The sequence below is a fragment of the Diospyros lotus genome, chromosome 10 (assembly GCF_014633365.1).
Source record: "Diospyros lotus cultivar Yz01 chromosome 10, ASM1463336v1, whole genome shotgun sequence".
In the NCBI taxonomy this organism is placed as follows: domain Eukaryota; kingdom Viridiplantae; phylum Streptophyta; class Magnoliopsida; order Ericales; family Ebenaceae; genus Diospyros; species Diospyros lotus.
The window spans coordinates 27,452,499-27,475,900 of NC_068347.1; the positions used below are offsets into that span (position 1 = coordinate 27,452,499).

Sequence of the window (23,402 nt, forward strand, 5' to 3'; positions counted from 1 at the left end):
TTATTGTTTAAACAGTTGGTTGCAATAGAATTCGTATCTTGTTGCTCTGTCAACAGTACATTATTCTTGCTTTTAGATTATTTTTTTTTTTGGTTTTGTTTAAATTCTTCTAAATTGCCTTTGGCTCACTATTTGCATTGTGAATATGAATTATTCTTCACTCCCATGATCCATTAAAAGACCATTTGTATCATCATTCCCCAGCTGCCTAGCTTGCTACTTCTACGACTTCACCTTCAGGGCATGGTCCAAAATTAGCATTCCTGCTCTCTTTTTTGCTAGTTGTCACTCAGCAAAGTTAATGGTTGGGGGATCATGGTTGTATGGCAAATTCAATAGCACATCAATTACATAAATCGCTTATATCAGCTGCATAGCACGAATATTCAGCTGAAACAGCATCTTCATCTGTATAGCAATAACTGGTTTCGCAACCTCACAAAAGTGCATTGTCATATTGATTTCAAAACAATGGGTTTAGAACTTCCATTGCTACTCTCTTTCTTGAGCAGCTATTCCATAAATATAGAACGTATGTGCCAAGTCTGGATAGAGTAGAGAAATTATATAACTGTACCAACTTAATGGTATGCCATTAGATACAATTTGTCTAATGCTCTTAATAGAGAGCATTACCAAAGAAATAATATTGGTAATTACTATTGTATTGGAGAATAAATACTATAAGAATGAAAAAGATAATTAAATTATTAAAATCCCATATCTTAGTCATTCCATGCGATGCTAATAAAGCAATGAAAAACCACATCAACATCCCATCAATCCAAATTACTCAAACACAAGAGAGCATCAATGAACTCTTTCAAAATTTACAGATCACACAATACATCAGTATACAAAAGCACAAACAGAAAAAACCATTCAAGTGTAAGATAGTAGTGTCGAGCAACAACAAACATATATATAGAGAATTCTCATGGTTTGACGTTATGGTGATGAAACATTCACATGTTTACCTCTAGTAGATTTCATAATTACAGATTCATTTGATTTCCAAATGATACAAGCAGCATCTTGGGTCCATCAGTATCTTGGAAGCTAACATGTGATTCATAGAACATTCCTTTTGTGGTATGGTTGGGACTGAGTAAATGGATTAAAGTAATCGTTACTACAATTTCCTGCAAGATTTCAACAATAAAAAAAAATTCTTTCAGATATAGATCAACAAACTGGGTAACTACAGATGGAAAATGGAATTACGTAAAGTAACTACACCTTTCAAAGTTTGCAACTTGTACGCAAGTAACGGATGCTTTTACAGAATTCTATAATACTCAGCTCTGAGGAAGCTTATTTAAAGGTTTTATGGTAGCAACTCCACTGTATTCAACTCCTGAATATTTCTCAAAAGTGACTTTCAACATTGATGTTTTAGCAGCCCTGTGGAATTTCAGTACCATTTCTGCACAGTCCCTGCAGCAACAAAATGAACACTTAATTACCAACAAAGTTGAACTTGCCGGAGTTAATCTCAAAGAGACATGCCTGATCTGGTACTCTTCATAGTGTGCATGATTGCGAAGCAATGGAGTCCATGCTGGAGATTTTCCTAATGTACACCGAGCAATATAGATTGTTGATGCAGATAGCAAAGAGGGTTTGAACCTTAAAGCTTCATGTTCAACTAAACACAACTCAAGGAGGTAGAAAGCCAGATGTTCAACCTGGGAGCAAATTTCACAACAGTATCAGTGATATACTAGAAAATTGAGACTAGATAACCACATATGTGCTCATATATGAGCAGAGGCATTGATGTTGATGTCCATTTTGAGATCTAAATTATCCAAGTGAGGAATAATCAAATCCAAAGAACGTGAGAAGAAACCATGGCCCTTGTTAAAAACATTTTTAGTAGGACGAACACATACCTTGGTGTCAGACTGAGCTGCCCTAAGAAACCTCAGCATGAAAACGTAAGGAGTAGGAATATTTAGGCGGAATTTCAACTTCTTTAGAAAAGATTTCTCCTGGAAAACAGAAGACCTCACTAACTCATGCCGAAAAATGGAAAATTTAAAAGAAATATCCAATGAAAGACCATTCCTTGCATCTCAGCTTATACACCGCCCCTAAAATATGCAGAGTTTAAAACACACAGAACATGATACGTTCCCATCTTGGATATGCATTCCCAAATGCTACCCTGGTATTGCACGCTTACATCCTCAAAATAATCTACTGCCAAAAAACTCACTCATTTGTGGAAGAGATACATTTATAAACTCTATTCATTACAAGAACCTCAATTGGAAAAGAATTTTAAGACACTGCACGCGCTTACCATTCCAAGCATTTGGTCTCTTGTGTATGACTCTGCTGAGATGCTAAGTAAGTCCAATACCTGCAGCCAGCAGTGAACATATAGAGAGAAGATGTTCAGACTCAACTTCACAAAAACACACACCTGATCAAAGATTGATTCTCAAGTAAAATGGCGTCCGAGTGCACAAGGTTCTCCACTTCACAAGGGTGGGGGAGGGGGCATAAACACTGATTCACAAGTAACAAAGAAAAAATTGGTATACAAAAGATATATATATATATATACCCTTGGATGCCAGAAATCCTCGTATTTTGATGCCAGCAAGAGTGCAGTAAGACCAACCAACTGCATTTCATTTTTCTTGATTGTAACTAATGATAGAAACTGATCCAATAGTGAGACGGAGAGGTAAAGCGTTTCTTGCATCAGATCAAATTTTAAGTGAACCTGTAACAAGGGTGACGCAGAAAAATTAAAACTAGAAGGGCTGGGTCTTTGATATTAAGCCACACTAGGACAAAAAGATGCTATGGAATGGACATCTACTTCAATTAGCCAATTGATCAATATGCCCCGCATTTGAGGTGTGATTTCTGTCTGAATCACCATGTAATTTACAAGAGAATGATGCTGCGCCTGCAATTGGTGAAAATGCACAATCATCAGATGAAGAAAAAACAAGGGCAAATATATCTAAGGTAAGTACCAAGAAGAACAATGTGATTTGGGAACTAGGCAGACATGCACAAAAAGGCCTACTTCCGAACCATAAATTACTAATTCATCCCGGAGCTCAGACTGACATAGATTGTTTGGTTTAGTCGTTCCAATCAGACAAAGCAGCTACTCCTGTTATCTAGTGCATCACACACTGAAGGAGGAGGAAAATAGAACATAACAATCGGTCTGAAAAGATGTGTTTCCATGCCTCCCGTAATTATTCCTAAAGCTGTCAAAAATCATGGAGCTTTTCAGATTTGCTATTATGAAAGCACCTAATCTTAAAGAAATAAAATCTATGCACCTACTAAAAATGCTATTATTTTTCTTAACTGATCATTATCCTAGAAGTTGACGTCTTTTATAGGATGGATGTAATTTTTGGTTCTTCAGATTATTTTAACTACTTAATCAAACTGCTATTATGCAACTCTACCATTAGTATGCACTGCAAACACCAAAAAGCTAATACAGTTATCAACCATCGGCTACCTAAGGACACAGACCAAAATGGTACGGCCTTAAGCTTTGATGATGATGCAAAGTTCCAGCCACTCATCTTCTGCTTTTCTTGATTTTATAACACCAGTGAATCAATTTTTAATTCCAAACTTGTTACATAGAAAACGTTCAAGCATATTTATATATTTGAACAATTTTAGACTTGACTTCTAATTGAAAAAGAACTCGAATGTACAGAAAACTATCCTACCGATTCTAGGATACAAGGCTACTTTAAATACAGCTATACTTCTTATCTCTTAGCTAAATATTAGGATATTTAAAATTAAAATAGAACAACAGATTTGGAGTGATTTAAACTCCTATATTTTCGGATATAGCTTCTGCTCTATCTTCTTATCTTTGCTTCATCTTTGAATCCCTTTCTCTTCGTCCGGCTTTATTTTTTTATTCTAGGATTATCTTCAACACTCCCCCTCAAGCTGGAGAATATATATCCTTCATTTCCAGCTTGCCTCTTATCACTTCCAATCCTTGTTTGTTCATTGCCTTAGTAAGAATATTAGCTTCTTGTAGACCGATAGGGATATATACTAGGTTTATTCCACCTTCTTCATTCTCTTGTTTGATAAAATGCCTATCAATTCTTACATGCTTCATCCAGTCATGTTGGTTCGAGTTATTTGCTATACTAATGGCAGATTTACTATCACGGTATAGTCTTGTAGGATCGGTGTTAGGCATATTCAAGTCATTCATGAACTTTCCTAGCCATATTACTTCACAAATGCCTTGGGCTATAGCTCAGTTTTCTGCTTCAACACTACTCCTAGCTACCACACTGTTTTTTGCTTCTCCATGTAACAAGGTTTCCCCATAGTTTTGTGCAATAACCAAAAGTTGATTTGCTATCTTCTAAGGAACCAGCCCAGTCAGCATCTACGAACCCTTGAATTCCTTAGTCTTTGGTCTTTCTGAACAAAATGCCTTTGCAAGAGGAGTCCCTTTTAGGTATCTTACAATATGATAAGCTGCATCAAGATGTTTGCTAGTAGGTGAATGCATGTATCAACTTACTTTACTCACTGCATATGAGATGTCTAGCCGTGTAAGAGATAAATATATCAGCCTTCCTACTAATCTTTGATACGTCTCTTTGTCAGTTGCTTTCTCTGCCCCATCTTCATCGTATTTCCAGTTGGGTTCCAGCGGAGTATTGGCTGGTTTACATCCCAACTTGCTTGTTTCTTTTAATAGGTCTAGAGTGTATTTTCTTTGGGATATAAGGATTCCTTGCTTGCTCCTTGCTACTTCCATCCCAAGAAAATATCTCATTTGCCCAAGGTCTTTTACTTCAAAAAACTGCTATAATTGTTCCTTTTGCCCTTGTTTTTTTTTTGTTTTCCAGGTAAATAGATTGCCCTTGTTGATACCCTAGTTGATGCAATGTGGTACTAAACCGCTTGAACCAGGCTCTAGGAGATTGTTTCGGCCCATACAACGATTTTATTAATTTGCAAGCCTTCCTTTTTTCTTCAAATTCGGGAGGCATTCTCATATATACCTCTTCTTCTAGATCTCCATTAAGAAATGCATTCTTTATATCAACTTGGTTTAGTTCCCAATCTAAGTTAGCTGCAATTGAAAGTAACACACATATAGAATTGAGCTTTGCAACGGGTGCAAAGGTCTCTTCATAATCTACACCTTGAGTTTGAGTGAATCATTAGGCCACCGACCTAGCTTTATATCATTCAATGCTTCCATCAGCTCTATGTTTTACAGCAAATACCCATCTGTCCCTACTACTTTGCAAATCTACCACCTTCCATGTACCATTTCTCACTAGGGCATCCATTTCCTCCATTACAGCTGCTTTCCAATGGGTATGGATTCGGAGAAATTAATAATGAAGGTAAGTCTATTCTAGATTTTGCTATGGCATATCTGCTCATCATAACCAATACTAGGTTCAAAAAACGGGACGAACACTTAATCACATATAAAAATATCACATCAAGCACCCAACTAGATTACTTCCCCATGAGACAAGAGGATCGGTTATGTTGTGGGGATTATAAGGTGATACCAAGAGAGTGTTTGACTACTCAACATAGACTTTTAGTACTTGACGTCCAAGTAAGAAATTGGAAGAGAAAAAATCATATACAACAAAATCCAAGAATTAGGTGGTGGGATTTAAAAAGGAAGAAATAACTAATCTTCAAAGAAAAATTAAGGGGTAGAAGGGAATGGAATGGAGAAGGATAGACAAATCAAATGTGGAGAGAAATGGCTAATGCCTTGAGAAGCACGGCAAAGGTAGTCCTTGGAGAGACAAATGGTAGAGCCCCTAACCTTAAGGAGTTTTGGTGGTGGAATGAAGAGGTATAATTGAAAATTAAAAATAAGAAAACTTGCTATAAAGCTGTATATCGGTGCAACAATGAAGAAAATCTAAAAAATTATAAAGAAGCAAAAAATGCAGCAAAAAGAGCTGTTAGTGAAGCAAGGTCAAAAGCATATGAGAATCTATATAAATGACTTGATACAAAAGATGGAAAAAGGGATATATATAAATTAGCTAAAGCAAGAGAAAGAAAAACAAGGAATCTAAATCAAATGAAATGCATAAAAGATGAAAACCAAAATGTATTAGGGAATGAAGGAGCGATTAAGGAGAGATGGAAGGAGTATTTCACAAAATTATTCAATGATGGTGGCGACACAAGAGTTAGGTTGGGACATCTTAGTAACTCCGAATGGAACGTGAGCTATACATTTTATCGACGCATAAGTTCAAATGAAATAAAGCAAGCACTAAAAAAGATGAAAATCATAAGGCAGTGGGACTGGATAATATACCAATAGAAGCATGGAAATGCATGGGAGAAGAGGGCATCTCCTGGCTAACGAAATTATTTAATGCGATTCTTAAATAAAAAAAGATGCCAGATGAGTGGAGGAAGAGTACTTTGGTTCCTATATACAAGAACAAACGAGATGTTCAAAATTGTGAAAATTACAGAGAAATTAAGTTAATGAGCCATACTATGAAACTCAGGGAGAGAGTAATAGAGCAGAGGCTCAGAAAAGAAACAGAGGTCTCGGAAAATCAGTTTGGTTTCATGCCTGATAGGTTAACAATGAAAGATATATACCTACTGAGGCGCCTAATGGAAAGGTATCAGGATCATCAGAAGGACCTGCATATGGTATTTATAGATCTAGAAAAAGCCTATGATAGGGTCCCTAGAGAAGTATTATGGAGAGTTTTAGAGAAGAAAGAAGTCCGAATAGCCTATATACAAGCCCTTAAGGATATGTATCATGGTGCAGAGAGGATACTAAACCGTTTAAAATTACAATGGGACTGCATCAAGATTCTGCACTAAGTCCATATTTATTTGCTTTAGTAATGGATGAATTCACTAAAGACATTCAGACAAAGGTGCCATGGTGTATGCTATTTGCAAATGACATAGTGTTGGTGGATGAAATAAAAGAAAGAGTGAACACTAAGCTTGAGTTGTGGAGAAACAATTTAGAATCTAAGGGATTTAAATTAAGTAGAAAGAAAACAGAATATATGGAATGTAAATTTAATAAGAATACAAGAGTGGAGGATATTATAATAAAATTGAAAGACCAAATCTTACAAAGAAAAGACCATTTTCGATATTTGGGATCAATGATTCAAAAAGATGGAGAAATTCACGAGGATGTCACATATAGAATTAAGGCAGGTTGGTTAAAATGGAGAAATGCATCGGGGGTGCTATGTGATGGTAAAATCCCATTAAAACTGAAAGAAAAATTCTATAGAACAGCTATAAGACCAGTCTTGTTATATGGCTCAAAATGTTGGGCAATCAAATACCAGCATGAGCAAAAGGCGAGCGTAGCGGAGATAAGGATGTTAAGATGGATGTGCGGCCATACAAGAAAAGATAAAATTAGAAATGAGGTTATTCGTAATAAGGTAGGACTAGTGCCAATCGAGGAGAAGATGAGAGAGACTAGACTAAGATGGTTTGGTTATGTGAGAAGGAGACCAAGAAATGCTCTTGTGAAGAGAGTTGATGAAATGGAACAATTAGTCAAAAAAAAAAGGTAGAGGCAGACCCAAGAAGACTTTGGGAGAGACATTAAAGTTTGATATGAAGTGTATGAATTTAAATGAAGATATGACAAAAGATAGAAATACATGGAAGTCTAGAATTCATGTAGTCGACCCCACATCATGGGATAAAGGCTGGATATGTTGTTGTTGTACAACTGCTTTCCAATCTAGTTTCTGTAGGGCTTCATCAATATGTTTTGGAATTTGCACCTCATCCACTTTGATGGTAAATGCCCTAAAACTTGGGGAAAGTTGAGAGTACACCAAATGGTTAGTTATAGGATGTTGAGTACATGACCTTACTCCTTTTCTCCAAGCAATTGGAATATCTAGGTCATATGGTTCAGCTTCTGCATTGTCAAGTTTTGTTTCTGAATTGTTTGACTTGCTAGGAGCCTCAAACGGTACTGTTTATTCAGTCCTGTCTTCCTCTTCTTGTGTTGGACCTTGTCCCGAGGCTGATGATTGATCTTGCCTTGGTTCAAGATCCTTTCTCCTTAAATATACTTTCATAGGCAGTTGTGTTTTAGGACATTTTTTTGAAATATGTTGTTGCTGCTACTCTTCTTCTCCTAGTGAATTTGTTACATCATTCAGAATAGGAATAGATGTGGTCACTATTTCAAGAAAAACACTAACATCCCAACAATTATCCCTACCCTGATCTGGACTTGAAATCTCCCCTTACAGATTGGTTGTAGGGTAACAAAACTGATGTTCGAGAAATGAGACATCACAAGACACAAGGAATTTTTTTGTGTTAGGACAATAACACTTGTATCCTTGTTGTGTGAGAGAATAACCAACAAATACACACTTCAAGGATTTTGGATGCAATTTAGAACTATAGTTGTAAACATAAGCAGCACAGCCGAAAACTTTAAGGGATAAGGAGTTCAGAATGCAGGTTAGGTGAGGGTATGAGGTAATGAGAGTGTTTAAAGGGGTTTTGAAGCTGAGAATTTTAGAAGGGATCCGATTAATGAGATAGGATGAAGTGAGAATGGCTTTTCCCCAATAGGATGTAGGCACAGAACTGGAAAACATTAGTGTTCGGGCTATTTCGAGCAAATGCCAGTTCTTCCTTTCTACCACACCATTTTGTTGGGGATTATAGGGACATGTGCTTTGGTGAAAAATACCATTATCACTTAGATATGTCTAAAACTCGGATGAGAAGTATTCTTTTCCATTATCTGATCGAAGGATATGGATGGATGTGCGAAATAGGTTGCGGACCATTTGATGGAATTTTCTGAAAATCGTGTGAACTTCAGATTTTTCCTACATCAAGAATACCCAACATAACCTGGTATAGTCATCAATGAAAGTGACAAACCAACGAGTGTTAGTTAAATTTGGTACTCTAGTTGATCCCCATACATCACTATGGATTATGTAGAAAGGTTTGGTTGGTTTATAGGCATGAATAGGATGTGAAGATTTTGTTTGTTTAGCAAGAATACACTGTTCACAATTGAAGGAATCACTCATTTTATTGCTAAATAAACGAGAATACAAAAGGTTTAAATAACGAAAATTCGGGTGGCCTATCTTGTGCCATAAGTGAATATTAGAATCTGAAACAGTAGAAGAAACAAAAGAATTTTGTAACCTAGGAATAAGAACAGAAGCAATAGCTGGTCCTTTCACATAGTAAAGGCCTTCTCTCTCCTTAGCATTGCTAATCATCCTCCCCAAAATTAGGTCCTGAAACACACATTGAGTAGGAGAAAAATTACTTTGCAATTCATGTCTCTAGTGACTTTGAGTAGCAGGTTGCATCTTAAAGAGGGCACATATAAGACAAATTTCAGCCATAAATCATTTAAGTATACCGAACATTTCCCTTCAACATATGATATTGTACCATCTACCATAGTCACCTTTATATTCCTATCACAATATTTGTAATCCACCATGCCACACATGGATCCGATCATACGGTCGAAGGCCCCCATATCAACAATCCAATCATTCCCATTTAGCAACTTAGAGAGAGAGCAATTATAACCCTTACCTTGTGTTACCTGGGAGGCGGTTGGATTCATTACTTCCTCGGAATTGGAGGGTTTTGTAACCCCTGTTTGTTTTAAAACCTGCTGCAAAACCTCTAATTGATTAAAGGTTAAGGTAAAACTCTTACCATCTTCTACATCCACTACATAAGCTGCTTGTGGCCTCTTCTGATTCTGATTTCTCCCCCTCCAATTAGCAGGCTTCCCGTGTATTTTCCAGCAGGTTTCTTTAGTATGGTAAGGTCTTTTGCAATGATCACACCAAGGTCTGTCTTTTGTATGATCTCCTCAAGATGTTGTTGTCCTTTGCTTTAAGGCTGTAAGTGCTGATCCATCCTGATTATTGACCTCAGGAGCTATGTTTAACATGACTTTTTTCCGACTTTCCTCCCCCCCTAACCTCAGCAAAGGCCTCCTTGATGGGGGGAAAGGGTTTCATACCTAGGAGCCTTCTGCGGACTTCATCTAAGTCCGGATTTAGTCCATGTAGGAAAACAAATACCTGCTCTTTCTCCACAATCTTTGAATATTTTACTCCAGCCTTCGTACACTCCCATTGTATATCATAAAACAGGTCCCTTTCTTGCCATAATTTAGATAGAATATTATAGTATTCAGTCACCAAATGGTTACCTTAGCGGGTGGTTCTTAGGGCTAATCGCACCTCAAAGCATTGTGTTGTGTTCTCTATGTCTGAATATAGGCTCTGGACAGCATCCCATACGTCCTTTGCTATCTTGTAGAATAGATAGGTTCACCCTATCTCTAACTCCATGGAATTGATGAGCCAAGCCATCACTATAGAGTTTTCAGCATCCCATGCTTCATACTCGGTAGTTTCAGGATCTGGCTGAGGTATTACTCCTGTGAGATACCCCATTTTTCCTTTGCCTTTCATCACCAACATAACTGATTGAGACCATTCCTGAAAATTGGTCCCATTAAGTTTATGTTGTGTGATTTGAAAAGTATGGTGATCTAACGAGAGGGGAGAAGGAGAAGGGGTTGGAGGAATCAATCGAGAGGCTGTAGGACCGATATTGGAGGTTGCACTTGTGGTTGAGGAGTCGGCCATCTTGAGGAAAGTTGGTGTGCTGGTTATTATGAACCAAGCTCTGATACCATGAACAATTTCAAACTTGGACTTGTAATTGAAAAAGAACTCGAATGCACAGAAAACTATCCTACCGATTCTAGGATACAAGGCTACTTTAAATACAGTTATACTTCTTATCTCTTAGCTAAAGATTAGGATATTTAAAATTAAAATACAACAACAGATTTGGAGTGATTTAAACTCCTATATTTTCAGATATTGCTTTTGCTCTATCTTCTTATCTTCACTTCATCTTTGAATCCCTTTCTCTTCGTCCAGCTTTTTCTTTTTATTCTAGGATTATCTTCAATAATATTTAAGGGTGTCAAATGCAAGCCAACCCCACAGTGGGATATAGGCTTTGATATCTTGGTGGTAATGTCACATGCAAAAGTTATCATACCTATTTCCCCGACACAATCATGTCTGAAGCATATCCCAACCATGAAACAAAAAATAATGACAATGTAAGACAAAATAACCTCCAAAACCCAGTAATATTGGTAGATTTCATCAACATATTCAGTTACTTCCAGGTGATTGAAATCATCATAAATACTTGGCAAATTTTCTTTCTTCATAATCCCACCATTTCCTTCCAGTAGCTGCAACAAAAAAATGGCCAAATTGAAAACCAAGATATACAAAACGTACAAGGAAAAAGAGAAACATCAAAAACCTCAACCTTTGATCTTGCAATCAGTAAAGATGTAAAAGATTTCCTACGATCAGATTTTCCAGTGTCAAGCTTGACTGATACATATGTACCAATGTTGCTGCAGCAGTCAGACTCAGATGGAACCCCCCGTTTAGCAGGTTGTCCATTTGTAGAAAGTGATGCACTATTTTCAGACAAAAATATAGCCCTCCCATTCTTTTTTTTGCATGACATAGTAGTAGCTGAGAATTTGTTCCCTCCAGATGTGCCCTTGGACTTTAAAGTTGTTCTAACACCGGACACTCTTTGTGAGGTTTTTGCAATTGGCTGGATCAAATCAAATCAGTGTAAATTTACAGTAGCTGTTGCAAAGACAAGGCATACATTTTAATATGGTAATTGATATGTAGTGGTGTTCAAAACAAGGCATATGAGTGTGTGTGTGTAGACACAGTGCTACATGCATTATACTTTCAAATGTAGTTAATACTTATTAGAGTATACAACTAACAAACAAAGGCTATAGAGGAAACCCAAATATCAACTACAAATACATGGCAATAAAACAACAGATGTTTAAAAGCAACAAAGGAAACTGCAATCAGATCCATTAAAGTCATAGAATTCAAACACCACTCTGAACAGTTAGAAAAAAATATTGTACTCAATGAAAAAGCTATAATGACGTAGGTGGACAATTGCTTCAATCACTCCAATCATCTGCACAACTAAAGAAGGCCTGAAAACCATGATGAAGCTTAACCATAAACCTCAGGACCAATACCTTCAAACCTGCCATCTTCAAGTGTGATTGGTGGGCTTGGACATTTTGTCCAAGACTAAATACTTCCTCTGGGGGAAAAAACAAGGGAAAGATTGCGTACAAATACTGACCCTCACAAAGCAAGGAGCCTTGTGCACTGCAGACACTCTTCTTCATTTGTCTGATAAAGTTCTTCTCTTGCTAGCCAGTTTAAATTTACTGTAGCTGTTGCAAAGACTTGGCATACATGAGGATTATGAGCTTGGTTCTTAGATCTTGCCTCCAACCTTATATTCAATGAAGTGATCTAGCTAAAAAGTAGTGTGGTAATGAAAGAAGCCGTACTCAAATTTGAAGAACTCCCTTTTGACAATATGGAAAATATATTTGAGCATATCTTAGTCGAGTGAGGAAAATGGCATTGCAAACTTGGCTTGCAAATAGGTTCCTAAGTGCTTTCCATTTGCACTAAGCACCCGTAGAGGAATATTGATGGCTCATGAACCACCTCATGGCTTCCATGCAGAACATTTGGGGCAGCAATCATGGACATATTACTATTTTCTGTAATTTCCTCTTATTATAGGTATAAATACCTCTTAGATTATATTTTTTAAGCTATTTATCAAACTGCTATTGTATCTTATGATACGATATGATTCACAATTCAAAAATTAGGCCTTCTTGGTCACTATACGAATCTTGATTTGATAACTATGATTGTACCCATAACCACCACCAGAAAAGGTGATGAGAGATCATCTCAAAACAAGTCCTATAGTGTGGTTATTAGTAAAAAGAAATCAAGCACCGCCTTTTAGATTATTACATGATTATTTCTTTATGAAAAAAAAGCATAAAAGTTGGGTTGAATTGCAATGAGAAAGTGAATCATAATGATGATAGTTAAGATTTTGATTCCATGGTTAACCCAATATTTTCTCAGGGTTGGTGGCACAGAAAGTACATTGGTGCAAAATTGATGTTATTTTCCCAGTCAAAAATAGATATAAATGACAAAGAAATACAGGGCAATAGCATAACAATTTAAATACTAAAATAGAGGGCTAGAAAAGAAGGGAGAGAGAGAGAGAGAGAGCTGCATAGATATGTTACTACCTTGACAGATTTTCTTGCAACAGCTTTGGAATCCACAATAGTTTGACTTTTGGATGCCCTAAAAACAGACAGCCAAATATATAGAATAAATGATGATAAAAACAGGATTCTTCTACTGATTTCATAATGACAGTCATAATTTTTACCATTTAAAAATGTTAAAACCAAATCATATGTAGAATGGAAACATCAAATATTATTAGAAAAAGGTGATCACAAAACCATCTTGCATTGGTTCTATGAATCACTTGCTCCGTGATCTCCCATTCTTTTAAAACAATTGATCTAAGATATGTAAACTGATTTTTTATAAAGATCACTTGATCTTCAAGTCATACGATAACTTCAAGTCTCATTCACACTTCTATTTTATCAAATTTACATTCCATATTTTTTGTTTTTAACTTGCTCAACTTGAAGCCTTTGAATTCTAAGGTGTCCCTCCATAATTCGAGTTTTGTATTTGTGCCTTCTTTTGTCTCATCTATCAAAACTATATTATCTACAAATAATACACAAAGGATATGTACAAAGAAATGAAGTGTGCAATATATTCTCATATCATGCAGGTAAACTGTCCCTTCCAAACTTCAATATTCCAATATTAGATTAGAGTAAAAGTATTCCAATCCTATTACATTCTCATCCATAACATCAGAAAATATACATGAAGCAAGGTTCAATCTGTCCATAAATGTCTTGTATGAATCATACAAAGCCAATGAAGCTTGGTCAACAAATAAACATGGTGCTCTAGGCCTAAGATGACCAACTCTTCTATTGTGCATGTCATGAGGCTCATTTTAAACGATTATTACAGGGAACTATCTCTAGCCTAAAATTAGGAGTTCAATATCATACCCCACACCTTGAAGGAGTGATTATCTAGCATGACACTCTAGGAAGTACAGCATGGTGAATCTTACATAGATGTGACATAACTTTTATAGCATGGTATAGCAATGACTAGCCACAGGCATTCTAATAACTTACTTCTACATGAATCATAAAAGTATTAATAATAACTCAATCTTAGTAAGCCAGTTTCAGAGCAAAAAGCATGAAAATGAATAACCATTTCATACTGGATGAAAGTGATGAGAAGTTAAAAGCATATGGTGAGTGCATTAGCAAGCCCTTTACTGCTATTATATAAACTGTCAAAATATGCCGCATTCTAGAGCTAAATTTTGCTCACATTATTATGAAGCCATCACTGTCTCGATTCTGCCAAATATGATTTCTCGCATTGGTTACTTGGGGTATCACTTTCCTTGCAACTTTTGGCTTAACTGAATACAACATTAGCATAAGAATTGATCAATGCATTCCTCAGGGTGCTCCCAGGAAAGGTGAGGAAAAAAACAAGCATAGGAGCCTAGTGTCTTGTATCTCACCAGGAAAACCATAGATTCCATTAACCTTTTCCAAATTCTCAGCTGTTCCCTACAAGCAACAAGAATTTATGAATTTGAATTAGGAAAAAGGGAATTTGTAAAAGAACAAATAAGAGAAAAATAATTCAAAATAAAATGTAGAATAAACCATAATGTAATTAAGAGCAACCTTTTTATCATTTGTATTGACCTGCTTAACCAATTTTGTTGCTGTTAAAGACTTCCTTCACAACAAAATACAAAAGTGCATCAATAGGATGACATAGTTTTTCATTTGACATATATGGCAAAGGAATATTTAAACCCATAAACCTCGGAGGCGGAAGATGGTTCCTTGCAGTAATCCTGATAAAAAAAAATACAAGTAACTCAAATGTGCTCAACAGAAAGAACAATATTAAAAGAACAAAGAAGAAAAAGACAAACGAGAACGAGAGAATTTAAATTAACTTCCACGTGCCTGACATTAGTGTTCATAGATCCATGGCCCTTACATTTGGACCCTTGGTCATCAACATAGGCCTTCAAATCTAAAGCATCTACCCTTGTCCAAAAAATAAGAAAAGAACATAATGCAGTGCTCCACCAGAAAAAGAAAAGAAAGGTTCTAATACAAGAGCTACTTACCATCCTTCAAAGTAGAATAAATAGCAATAGGTTGTCTTAGGTTCTCCCTTGCCTTTCCCTACTCCATTTAATCACCATGTGAAAAGTTAGTAATTTATTCTTGTAGGTTAAGGTTAACAAAATATAAAAATTCGGTGCTAATTTTTGCTTGAATTGCCATCACAATTGATATTTGCTTGTGTTGCTATAATGTTTCTCTGTCCTGCTGCCAGGTAATAGTTTATCATTGACAATCAATAAGCCAAAGGGTAGGTATAGTTGCAAAGTGGTCTTATTTTCTTAGAGAAAGCTCCCATAGGATAATGTAGAAGTAGGCAGACCTGACAACTCTGCTAGAGGGTCTTAGACCTATAGCCCTGGTTTTACCATGCGTCCTTTACTTTAGCTTTTCTTTGTCAAGGCACAGGAATATATTCCCTTGTTTGAATTTATAAAAATAGCCTGTTTGAACGTCAAGATACTATAGGTATTTTGCTCTAACCAGGTACAGATTTTACTTTTCACAATCATTTTATTCACAATCTAGATGCAAAACACAAGGTTAGCATTTATTACACCATCATTTTTTTCCTGTTTGTTGCTAATTAAGCTATTCCCAATTACCTGGTACCAGTTAAAAAAAAACAAAAAAAACTTGTTAACACATGGTACCAGCAAGAATGCTCATAACTGGTTTTATGCTTCCGAAAATACAAAGTTGCTATTGCTTCAGGCAGTAACTAAAGGGAAATACCAATAAAGAAAAAACAAAAGTAGCTTAAAAACAACTGATTAACCAAATCTTATGCAAACACAATAAGAATCTGGCTTAGATTCCCCATCCTCCTCTGCCCAGACCAACCCCCCAGTGTGTGGTGTGAAATGCTTACCATGATACAGTTATTCGACGAAGACATTGCATATCTCATGCCTGAATCCATTGATACCCTAGGAAAATACATAATAACAAGAGTGCAAACATTGATTAATAATCATTGAATCCAATAAAAAAAACAAAATTTGAACATTTATCATTACCACTAACTAGGCCTTTGACAACTAGCTTTTCATAAGAAAATACAATGAAAGGCAACAATATTAGGACAAGAAAGCAATGAGACAGCCTCACTCATTAATTTGCTACTTGCCATTAATAAACAAGAATTCCCTAAAGCTGGAAGAAAAACATACAAATATGTATATGATTTCACCGAATTGTTTCAGTGTCACATATCTCCTATTGAATCATCATAAATTCTGCTGCTAATGAGAGTTATGGTGTGAGATATAACAAGAACCTGAGATGATTATCTTGACGACAGAACAAGTTTAGAATCCATACTATAAAGATGTTTTCCTCTCCTTTCTAAGTTCAAATAATCTGAGTTGTCCAAATCACCTTCTTACTACACATGATGGTATAACATTTCATGTTTATTATTCATTCTCCCCCCCAACCACGGCGCGCTCATGCGTTATGGGGCAGCCTTTCAAGAGGTATATGCACTGCAGCTTCTATAAATGAAAATATGCTTCAAGCTATGAACAAATGGGGCATACAGTGGTTTGGAGCCATCTTGCACTTCAGCTCTTGAAAAGTTCCCCCGGAGATTGCTCACATCAGCCAAAACTTTTCTTCCAGCATTTGTTTTTCCTAAACATAAATGAGAAACTGTTAGAATTTTGTCAGAAAAATAGTACAGAAATTCTAGTAAAAATTTAGACCATGTTTGCCTTACTGGAACTATCACGTTTGTCTTTAATACTCTTCTCCAAGATTTTGGGGTCCTCCTTTACATTAAAAGCAACGAACAACAAAATAAAGATACATAAAGAAAGCTAAATTTTAAAAATTCCCCAGACTCCCCCACCCAACCTCATCACAAGAAATGAGGAAAGAACCAATTCAAGAACCTTAGAATAGCCAGCCCTGGTTTGAGTAGTCCCTTTAATGAATGAAGTAGATTTCCTTCTGCGGAAAAGCACAAAAAGAAATACAATCAAAGTCTAGAAAAATTCCAAAACACAATGTTATGGTCCTTATTTCTGTAAGCCACACCAAAAACTGATGAAAACCCACAAGAAATGAGACTGACCTCCAGTGTAATGCTGTTATGATGCACAAAAAGGACAAAACACACCTTAGGAGAGCCAAATGGTTGAATAAGACTAGGTTAAGCAAAAGCTTTATTTTCCAGCGACAACTAGAAGGAAACTAAGAGATGCCATTGCGGAACTAAGATAGATCGAACTCTACACTTGAGAGAACTCTATGTAACTATATGGTGGCTTTCCCTTAGGATGTGCATCCTAACTCGTGCTAAAGCTAAAAAGGTGCACGTCCAAATGTTTCAAAACAATTGACAAATAACTAATGTTGGAATCAAGAGTCAGTCCTATCACATATCATGGCAGCATAAGGGATTCCTTTGACCTTCCACCAGGGAAAGGGGAAAGAAAATCAGTACGAAAAAACTCAATTGGAATTTCATCAATGGAAAATGCAGCACACGGGAAAAGGAAAATAGGGCTTACTTGCTTTGAGCATTGATGGAATCACGGCCAGGGACATTAACCTTATCGCTTTCCACATAAACCTTGAAATTTTTCCCTGCTGCTGTTTTCCCATGATAATTGAGACCATGAACCCAAAGACATATACATAAATCGGAATTAAGAATAAAGCTTACCACACTTGCTGGCGCCATGATACTCTGCTCGTTTTGAGAATGTGTTTGATTTGACCTAAAATTAGAGGGACAGAAACAAGTCCGGGTACTGACTCACCAAAAGAGAAACCGAAATGACGGAATCAACAAACGACTAGGGTTTTGACTCACCTTGGGAGCGACCATATTTTTGGTCTGAATGCTCCAGTCCTTCTAGGCGTTCTCAGATGATCAACAAGTTTCTCCTGAAAAAATGCACCGCAAGATTGTCTGAATGTTCGTTCATTCAAACAGAGTTCAGAAATCGATGTAAAGAAAGTTAACGACGACCCGTTGGAAGAAGAGAAAAACTGAATCAAAGAAAAACTAGGGTTTGAAGGGAGAGATAGCGACAGAGAGGGAAAATCGTTTAATTGAAATAGCACTCGACTTACTTGAACCTTCCGAGTTTAGGATTCCGATCTTCTGCTATGGAGAGAGAGAGAGAGAGAGAGGAATTGCCGTTTAGCTGCAGCGAATTGAGTTCATGCAATGCAATACCGCCTCTTTCCAAGTTTGAAAAACATGCGATTTTACTTAAGTACCCTCCGTTATGTCACATGCTCAGTTGAGTTCTGCTCCGTTGCTGTAAAATGTTATAAAACACGGTAAATTGTAAACATCACTCATAAATTTTGGCAAATTTTGACATTTAAGTATTTAACAAATGATAATAATCATATCTGTTGCTAATAAGATTATTTTAATCATTCTATAAAATTTAAGAATGATTAACTAACAAAATTGTAATATAATATTAAATATTGAAGGCACTTTTATATTTTTTCAAAAATCATGGATATCTTTTACAATGATTCTAAATTTTAAGGATGTCATGTGAAATTTTTTTTAAAATATAATATATTTATCTTCACTCGTTAAAAATATTTTATAATTAAAAATAAAATATAATAAATAGAATTGATAAAATGATCAAAACTTCCTCCCTTTACCCACTTTCAATTGGAGCGAGGTAAGAAATTATTCAATCGAATTCAAAGAATCTCTAATTATTTTTCAATTGATACTATTTTTATCATGTGTCCTACCTGGTCTTGAAATATTAATTTTTTTTATAAGAATATAAATAATACACTTTTTTACACAAACATTTTATACTTATAAACACCAATCACTTAAAAAGTAAGATTAACGACAAACACCAACTTAAAAGTGAGATTAACAACAACAATCACTTAAAAAGAAAAGACCCAATCAGTTATACTTATAAACAACAATTACTTAAATACCAACAATAAACACCCAACAAAAGACCAATAAAAGACCCAACAATCATTTAAATTGACAATACAAGACCCATCAATAAACAGTTAAACACCAATCAGGCAATCACTTAAACACCAGTGACCAATCACTTAAATACAAAAGACCCAACACCAACAATAAATACCAAAGCAACAATCAGTTATTAACAATGGCAATGCCCGCCAACAATAAACACCAAAGCAGCAACAGGAACTGATGTTACTGCTTGTCCACGGTCCACCACCGTCAGGTACTTCTCGTAGCAACCTTTCAGGCAGACCACAAACGACTGCGTTGAAGCTCTAGCTGTGTGCAGTGTAATGACTGTGCACACGAGAGAGAGAGAGAGAGAGAGAGAGAGAGAGAGGGGGGGGGGGGGAAATTGAAAGGGAAAGTGAGTTTTATGGGATTTGGGAAGTGGGTCTTGGAAGGGAGGGTGACTGATAGCTTCATTATTGTTGGATACACACATGATATTATGGTAACCCACCCAAACAAACTTACAAGAGAAGCAGAACAACAGGAGACGTATGCTCAAGTATTCCTGTTTTGTGGGAGTAATTAGATAGAAAATTGGAAATCATTTTTCACAACTAAACACCACCTAGAACTTGTCAACATAGCCCATCAACCAACCATTTCCTTTTTGCGGACGAGCAATTCCAATCCAACAACTCCATCAAATTCTCCAAGCAAGCAACTGACACATTTACACAGGTGGAATGAGAAAGGGAACAGAGAATAGTTCAGAAACTCCATGTATTGCAATTCAAAATCTTGGGCAAAATAAATATTATCACATCATGATATAATCTTCCACAGCTATATGGACAAGAATCTAGGTAAATGACCCCCACAAGGCATAGGTCGGATGGTAAAAGGACAAGCGATATGTCGGTGTAGTCCAGTGAGTTGTGAGTTCGATTCCTCCCCTACGCAAGGGCAAAAAGCCCAACCTACAATTTACCTCTCCCTACATAATCGAGGGCACGAACAGGCTGCGTAAGAGCGGTCATCCCAAGAATATAGGTAAATGAACCGGTGCACTTTATAACTCATGAAATCGCTGCTCCAGAAAAACAACACTGTTCAGATTGGCCGAAAATGCATCAGAATTCCAACAGCTGTTCATTAATGAGCGAGTCATTGTTAGAAGGAATAATATAAGCTCCAAATAACTCCAATCATCAAATGGAGTTGAACATCTTAGATGTGAAAGACCGTTAAGGAATCCAACTTATATGTCATGTGTATTAATAACCAAACAAAAGCCAATTCCAAAAAGGAATAACTTACAATCCCAAATATTGACATCTACATTGTCTTTGCAGCCATAAGAGGTTTGGGAGGGGACAGAGATCTAATTTCAGGTGCAGAACTGGGAAAAAGCACATTAAGCTTGTGCATAAGAATGTCAGCCCTTGAAGGAATCTCATTCAGAAGGAATTGCTGGACAATTGGTTTTTTGAACCATTCCATAACAGAATCACCTGGGGCCCTCAAAACAACTTTACTGACCTCAAAAGGCGATGACACTGAACTCAACATTTGTGCAACCACAATCTTTAAAGTAGGTCCAGTGACCAATTTGATCCTTCTGGGCACAACACCATAGTACAACATCCGTTTCCTAAATCTATGGAGGGTGTGAACTACGGCAATGAGAGCAGCTCCAACCGATAAGTTTCTAACATCGAGAGACCAAGCAATTTGCTGATCAAACACGATTGCCTTTGGGAAAAGCTTATTTTCATAAGCCACTTTCCACACGCAACGAGCTCGATTTATCTGGCCCATAAGAACAAGGTAATTGAGGAGAACATTCACAAAGTACCTTGCAGCACCCTCTTCCAACTCATAATCAATACCCTGGAAGAATTCCCTCACGAAGGATAACACAGGTTGCTTCCTCTGTTCTGGGCCCATAAATAATCCACACATAAAAGCATGTGCCTGATGATTTGTAGCACCAAGGATAGACATCAAATGCCTCTCATTGTCCTCTTCTTGGCACCTTACAAGATGCGCTAGAATTGACGTGTAAAGTATGAGGTCAACTTTTGCAGCAGAGTTCACATAAGTTTCTAGAAGAGGCTTTGCCGATTCATACAAACCATTTTTCATGCATGACTCAAACAACTGCCTGATTATGAAATTATTTGTTCTAATACCAGATGCACCCATAAACCGTAGCCACCTCAAAGCAAGATCGACAGAACCATCCTTGATATAAACCATTAGAACATCACTTGCACTCACATCGACAGAATAACCCATGGCCTTCATTTCAAGTAAAACTTTTGCAGCTACGTCCACAAGCTTCTTATTTGCTAAAAGCGTCAGAAGGGCAGTACAAGTACTTAGTCCTGGCCTCAGACCTGCATTGTTCATTGAGTTATACAGCTTCATAGCAGCGTCTACTTGACCAGAAGCAGCATGCATTTCCAATAGACAAGAATAGGTCGAAGGAGTGGGCAAAAATCCAGCTTTCTCCATGTCTGAGAAGATAGACATAGCAACTTCAAGCTTTCCGGATTTTGCATGAGACTCCACAACCATTGTGTAAAGCCCATAGTTTGGTCTAAATCCTGCTTTCTTCATCTCATCCCAAATCCTAAGAGCCGTCTCCAATTTACCAGCCTTGACAAATGACTCAATTAATGAAACAAACATGGTTGCTGATGGCCTGAGTCTGAGACCTTGCATTTCCATGTATACCTTCATGGAGGTGTCCAACCTCCCAGCTTTCCCCATAGAATCAATAAGCGAGGCAAAGATCAGGAAACTCGGCCGAATCTTCTTTTCCTTCATCTCTTGGTAAAGCTTGAAAGCAGCATCAAGACGCCCTGATTTTGCTAAACTTGGAATCATCAACTCGTAGGTGGATCCATCCAACGAGCAACCTGCCTTTTCCATGTCTCCATGTATCTCAAATGCCTTGAAAGGTAAACCCTTAGTCAAAAACATGGATATAAGTGAATTATATGTTTGGGTATCAATCTTAGACCCCAATTCTTTAACCTTCTTGAAACAACAAAATGACACCTCTAATTTCTCAGCTTTTGCTAGATACTGAATGGCCCAATTATATGCACAGGGCGAAGACACCCCATGGTTATAAGACTCCCGAATAATATCATCAAACAGTGACTGAATCTCATCAAAATCCCTACTCTGGTTCAACCTGTCGAAAAGTGTAGTATAACACTCATCATTAGGCGAGTACCAGGATTGCCTCATCGCCCAACGAAACAAACTTAAAGAAGCATCACTGTCACCAATAATTTTCAAGGCCTGAGTAATGTGTGTCATGTGGGGCACAAATTGAAGCTTATCCAACTGAGTCTCCATTTCAGGCCCCCATTTCCATCTCTTCACAATCTCAACAATTTTCGCAACGGCTGAAGCGTTCAACAACGGCTTCTTCAACCCGCCCACCATCACATGGTCATCAAGCCCTGGCTCGATGGATCTTATGCCTTTACCAGAAAAAATAACGCTGCCCGATTCATCTAAATATTCTATATCTTCGGTCCACTCACTTGAATCCGCACCGCTCGTATGAGAACAGTAACTTCTTGCAGCATTAGGGCTCTTTATTGAAAAAAAATTCCTAGTGATGCGGAAACTTGTCTCTCTGCAGCAGTCACTGGCCGCATTTGTAACTGAACCAGAGCAAGGGTTTGTCTGAATCAGGTGGACGTTGCTAAGGATATGCCTAGTTCGTTTGAGATTTCTAGGGCATAGAAGCCGAATCATCATCTAGTACTATTCCGAATAGGAGCAGTAGTATGACGTTACGGGGAAGTGAGTTTTGGGAAATCAGGCCTGCAAAGTCATACTAGGGTTTATGGTTCGAATACTTGCAAAGGGAAGATCTGTACCTTCGTTGATGGAGCCCTCTTTTTGCCATGTAAAGTCTCAGAAGAAGTATGAAACGGGAAACCCTAGCTTTGGCTTCATGGCCAGCCAAAGCTATATCCATATACATATACATATATATATATTATTTTTAAAAAAAAAAAATAGTAACTACTAAATCAATGAAAAGTAATTTTGACCTAAAAAAGATTTTGTGATTAAAAAAAAATCGCGTATTACTATTCTTTTTACTGAAAAAATTGTTATATCTAATTCAATCTAATTGACTAATTTTTTTTATGGCTTGTTATAACA

General features: G+C 36.9%; 2 protein-coding genes across 5 annotated transcripts; both read right to left on the minus strand.

The window, feature by feature from the left end:
- Window positions 1-789: 789 nt before the first annotated feature.
- On the minus strand, window positions 790-18,528 carry LOC127812290 (putative cyclin-B3-1). 4 transcript variants are annotated; one of them, XM_052352697.1, is made up of 24 exons: window positions 18,356-18,528; window positions 18,093-18,166; window positions 17,943-17,997; window positions 17,788-17,866; window positions 17,167-17,224; window positions 16,992-17,043; window positions 16,813-16,906; window positions 16,143-16,200; window positions 15,274-15,331; window positions 15,107-15,185; window positions 14,959-14,991; window positions 14,816-14,870; window positions 14,647-14,695; window positions 14,448-14,541; window positions 13,250-13,307; window positions 11,395-11,694; window positions 11,192-11,314; window positions 2,837-2,926; window positions 2,576-2,737; window positions 2,309-2,368; window positions 1,896-1,994; window positions 1,510-1,688; window positions 1,240-1,437; window positions 790-1,142 (listed from the first exon to the last, which is right to left on the minus strand). In XM_052352697.1, the coding sequence occupies exons 2-23, from the start codon at window positions 18,105-18,107 to the stop codon at window positions 1,299-1,301; spliced, it is 1,989 nt and encodes a 662-aa protein (XP_052208657.1). In that variant the 5' UTR covers window positions 18,108-18,166; window positions 18,356-18,528; the 3' UTR covers window positions 790-1,142; window positions 1,240-1,298. The 4 variants fall into 4 exon arrangements, with proteins under 4 accessions (XP_052208657.1, XP_052208658.1, XP_052208654.1 ...); XM_052352698.1 differs by having other exon boundaries at window positions 18,093-18,191; XM_052352694.1 differs by having other exon boundaries at window positions 17,788-17,869; window positions 18,356-18,527.
- Window positions 18,529-19,968: 1,440 nt separating this feature from the next.
- On the minus strand, window positions 19,969-23,186 carry LOC127812058 (pentatricopeptide repeat-containing protein At1g79490, mitochondrial). The gene is made up of 2 exons (XM_052352357.1): window positions 20,523-23,186; window positions 19,969-20,350 (listed from the first exon to the last, which is right to left on the minus strand). The coding sequence occupies exon 1, from the start codon at window positions 22,986-22,988 to the stop codon at window positions 20,541-20,543; it is 2,448 nt and encodes an 815-aa protein (XP_052208317.1). The 5' UTR covers window positions 22,989-23,186; the 3' UTR covers window positions 19,969-20,350; window positions 20,523-20,540.
- Window positions 23,187-23,402: the final 216 nt, after the last annotated feature.

Excerpts from the sequence above, each read along its gene's own strand:
- LOC127812290 (XM_052352694.1), bottom strand. Across the intron at positions 14,871-14,958 it reads AACCATCTTCCGCCTCCGAG|GAAGTCTTTAACAGCAACAA; the intron begins GTTTATGGGTTT and ends TTTGTTGTGAAG. Across the intron at positions 1,995-2,308 it reads GAGACCAAATGCTTGGAATG|GAGAAATCTTTTCTAAAGAA; the intron begins GTAAGCGCGTGC and ends TCTGTTTTCCAG.
- LOC127812058 (XM_052352357.1), bottom strand. The coding sequence starts at position 22,988 with ATGATGATTCGGCTTCTATGCCCTAGAAATCTCAAACGAACTAGGCAT.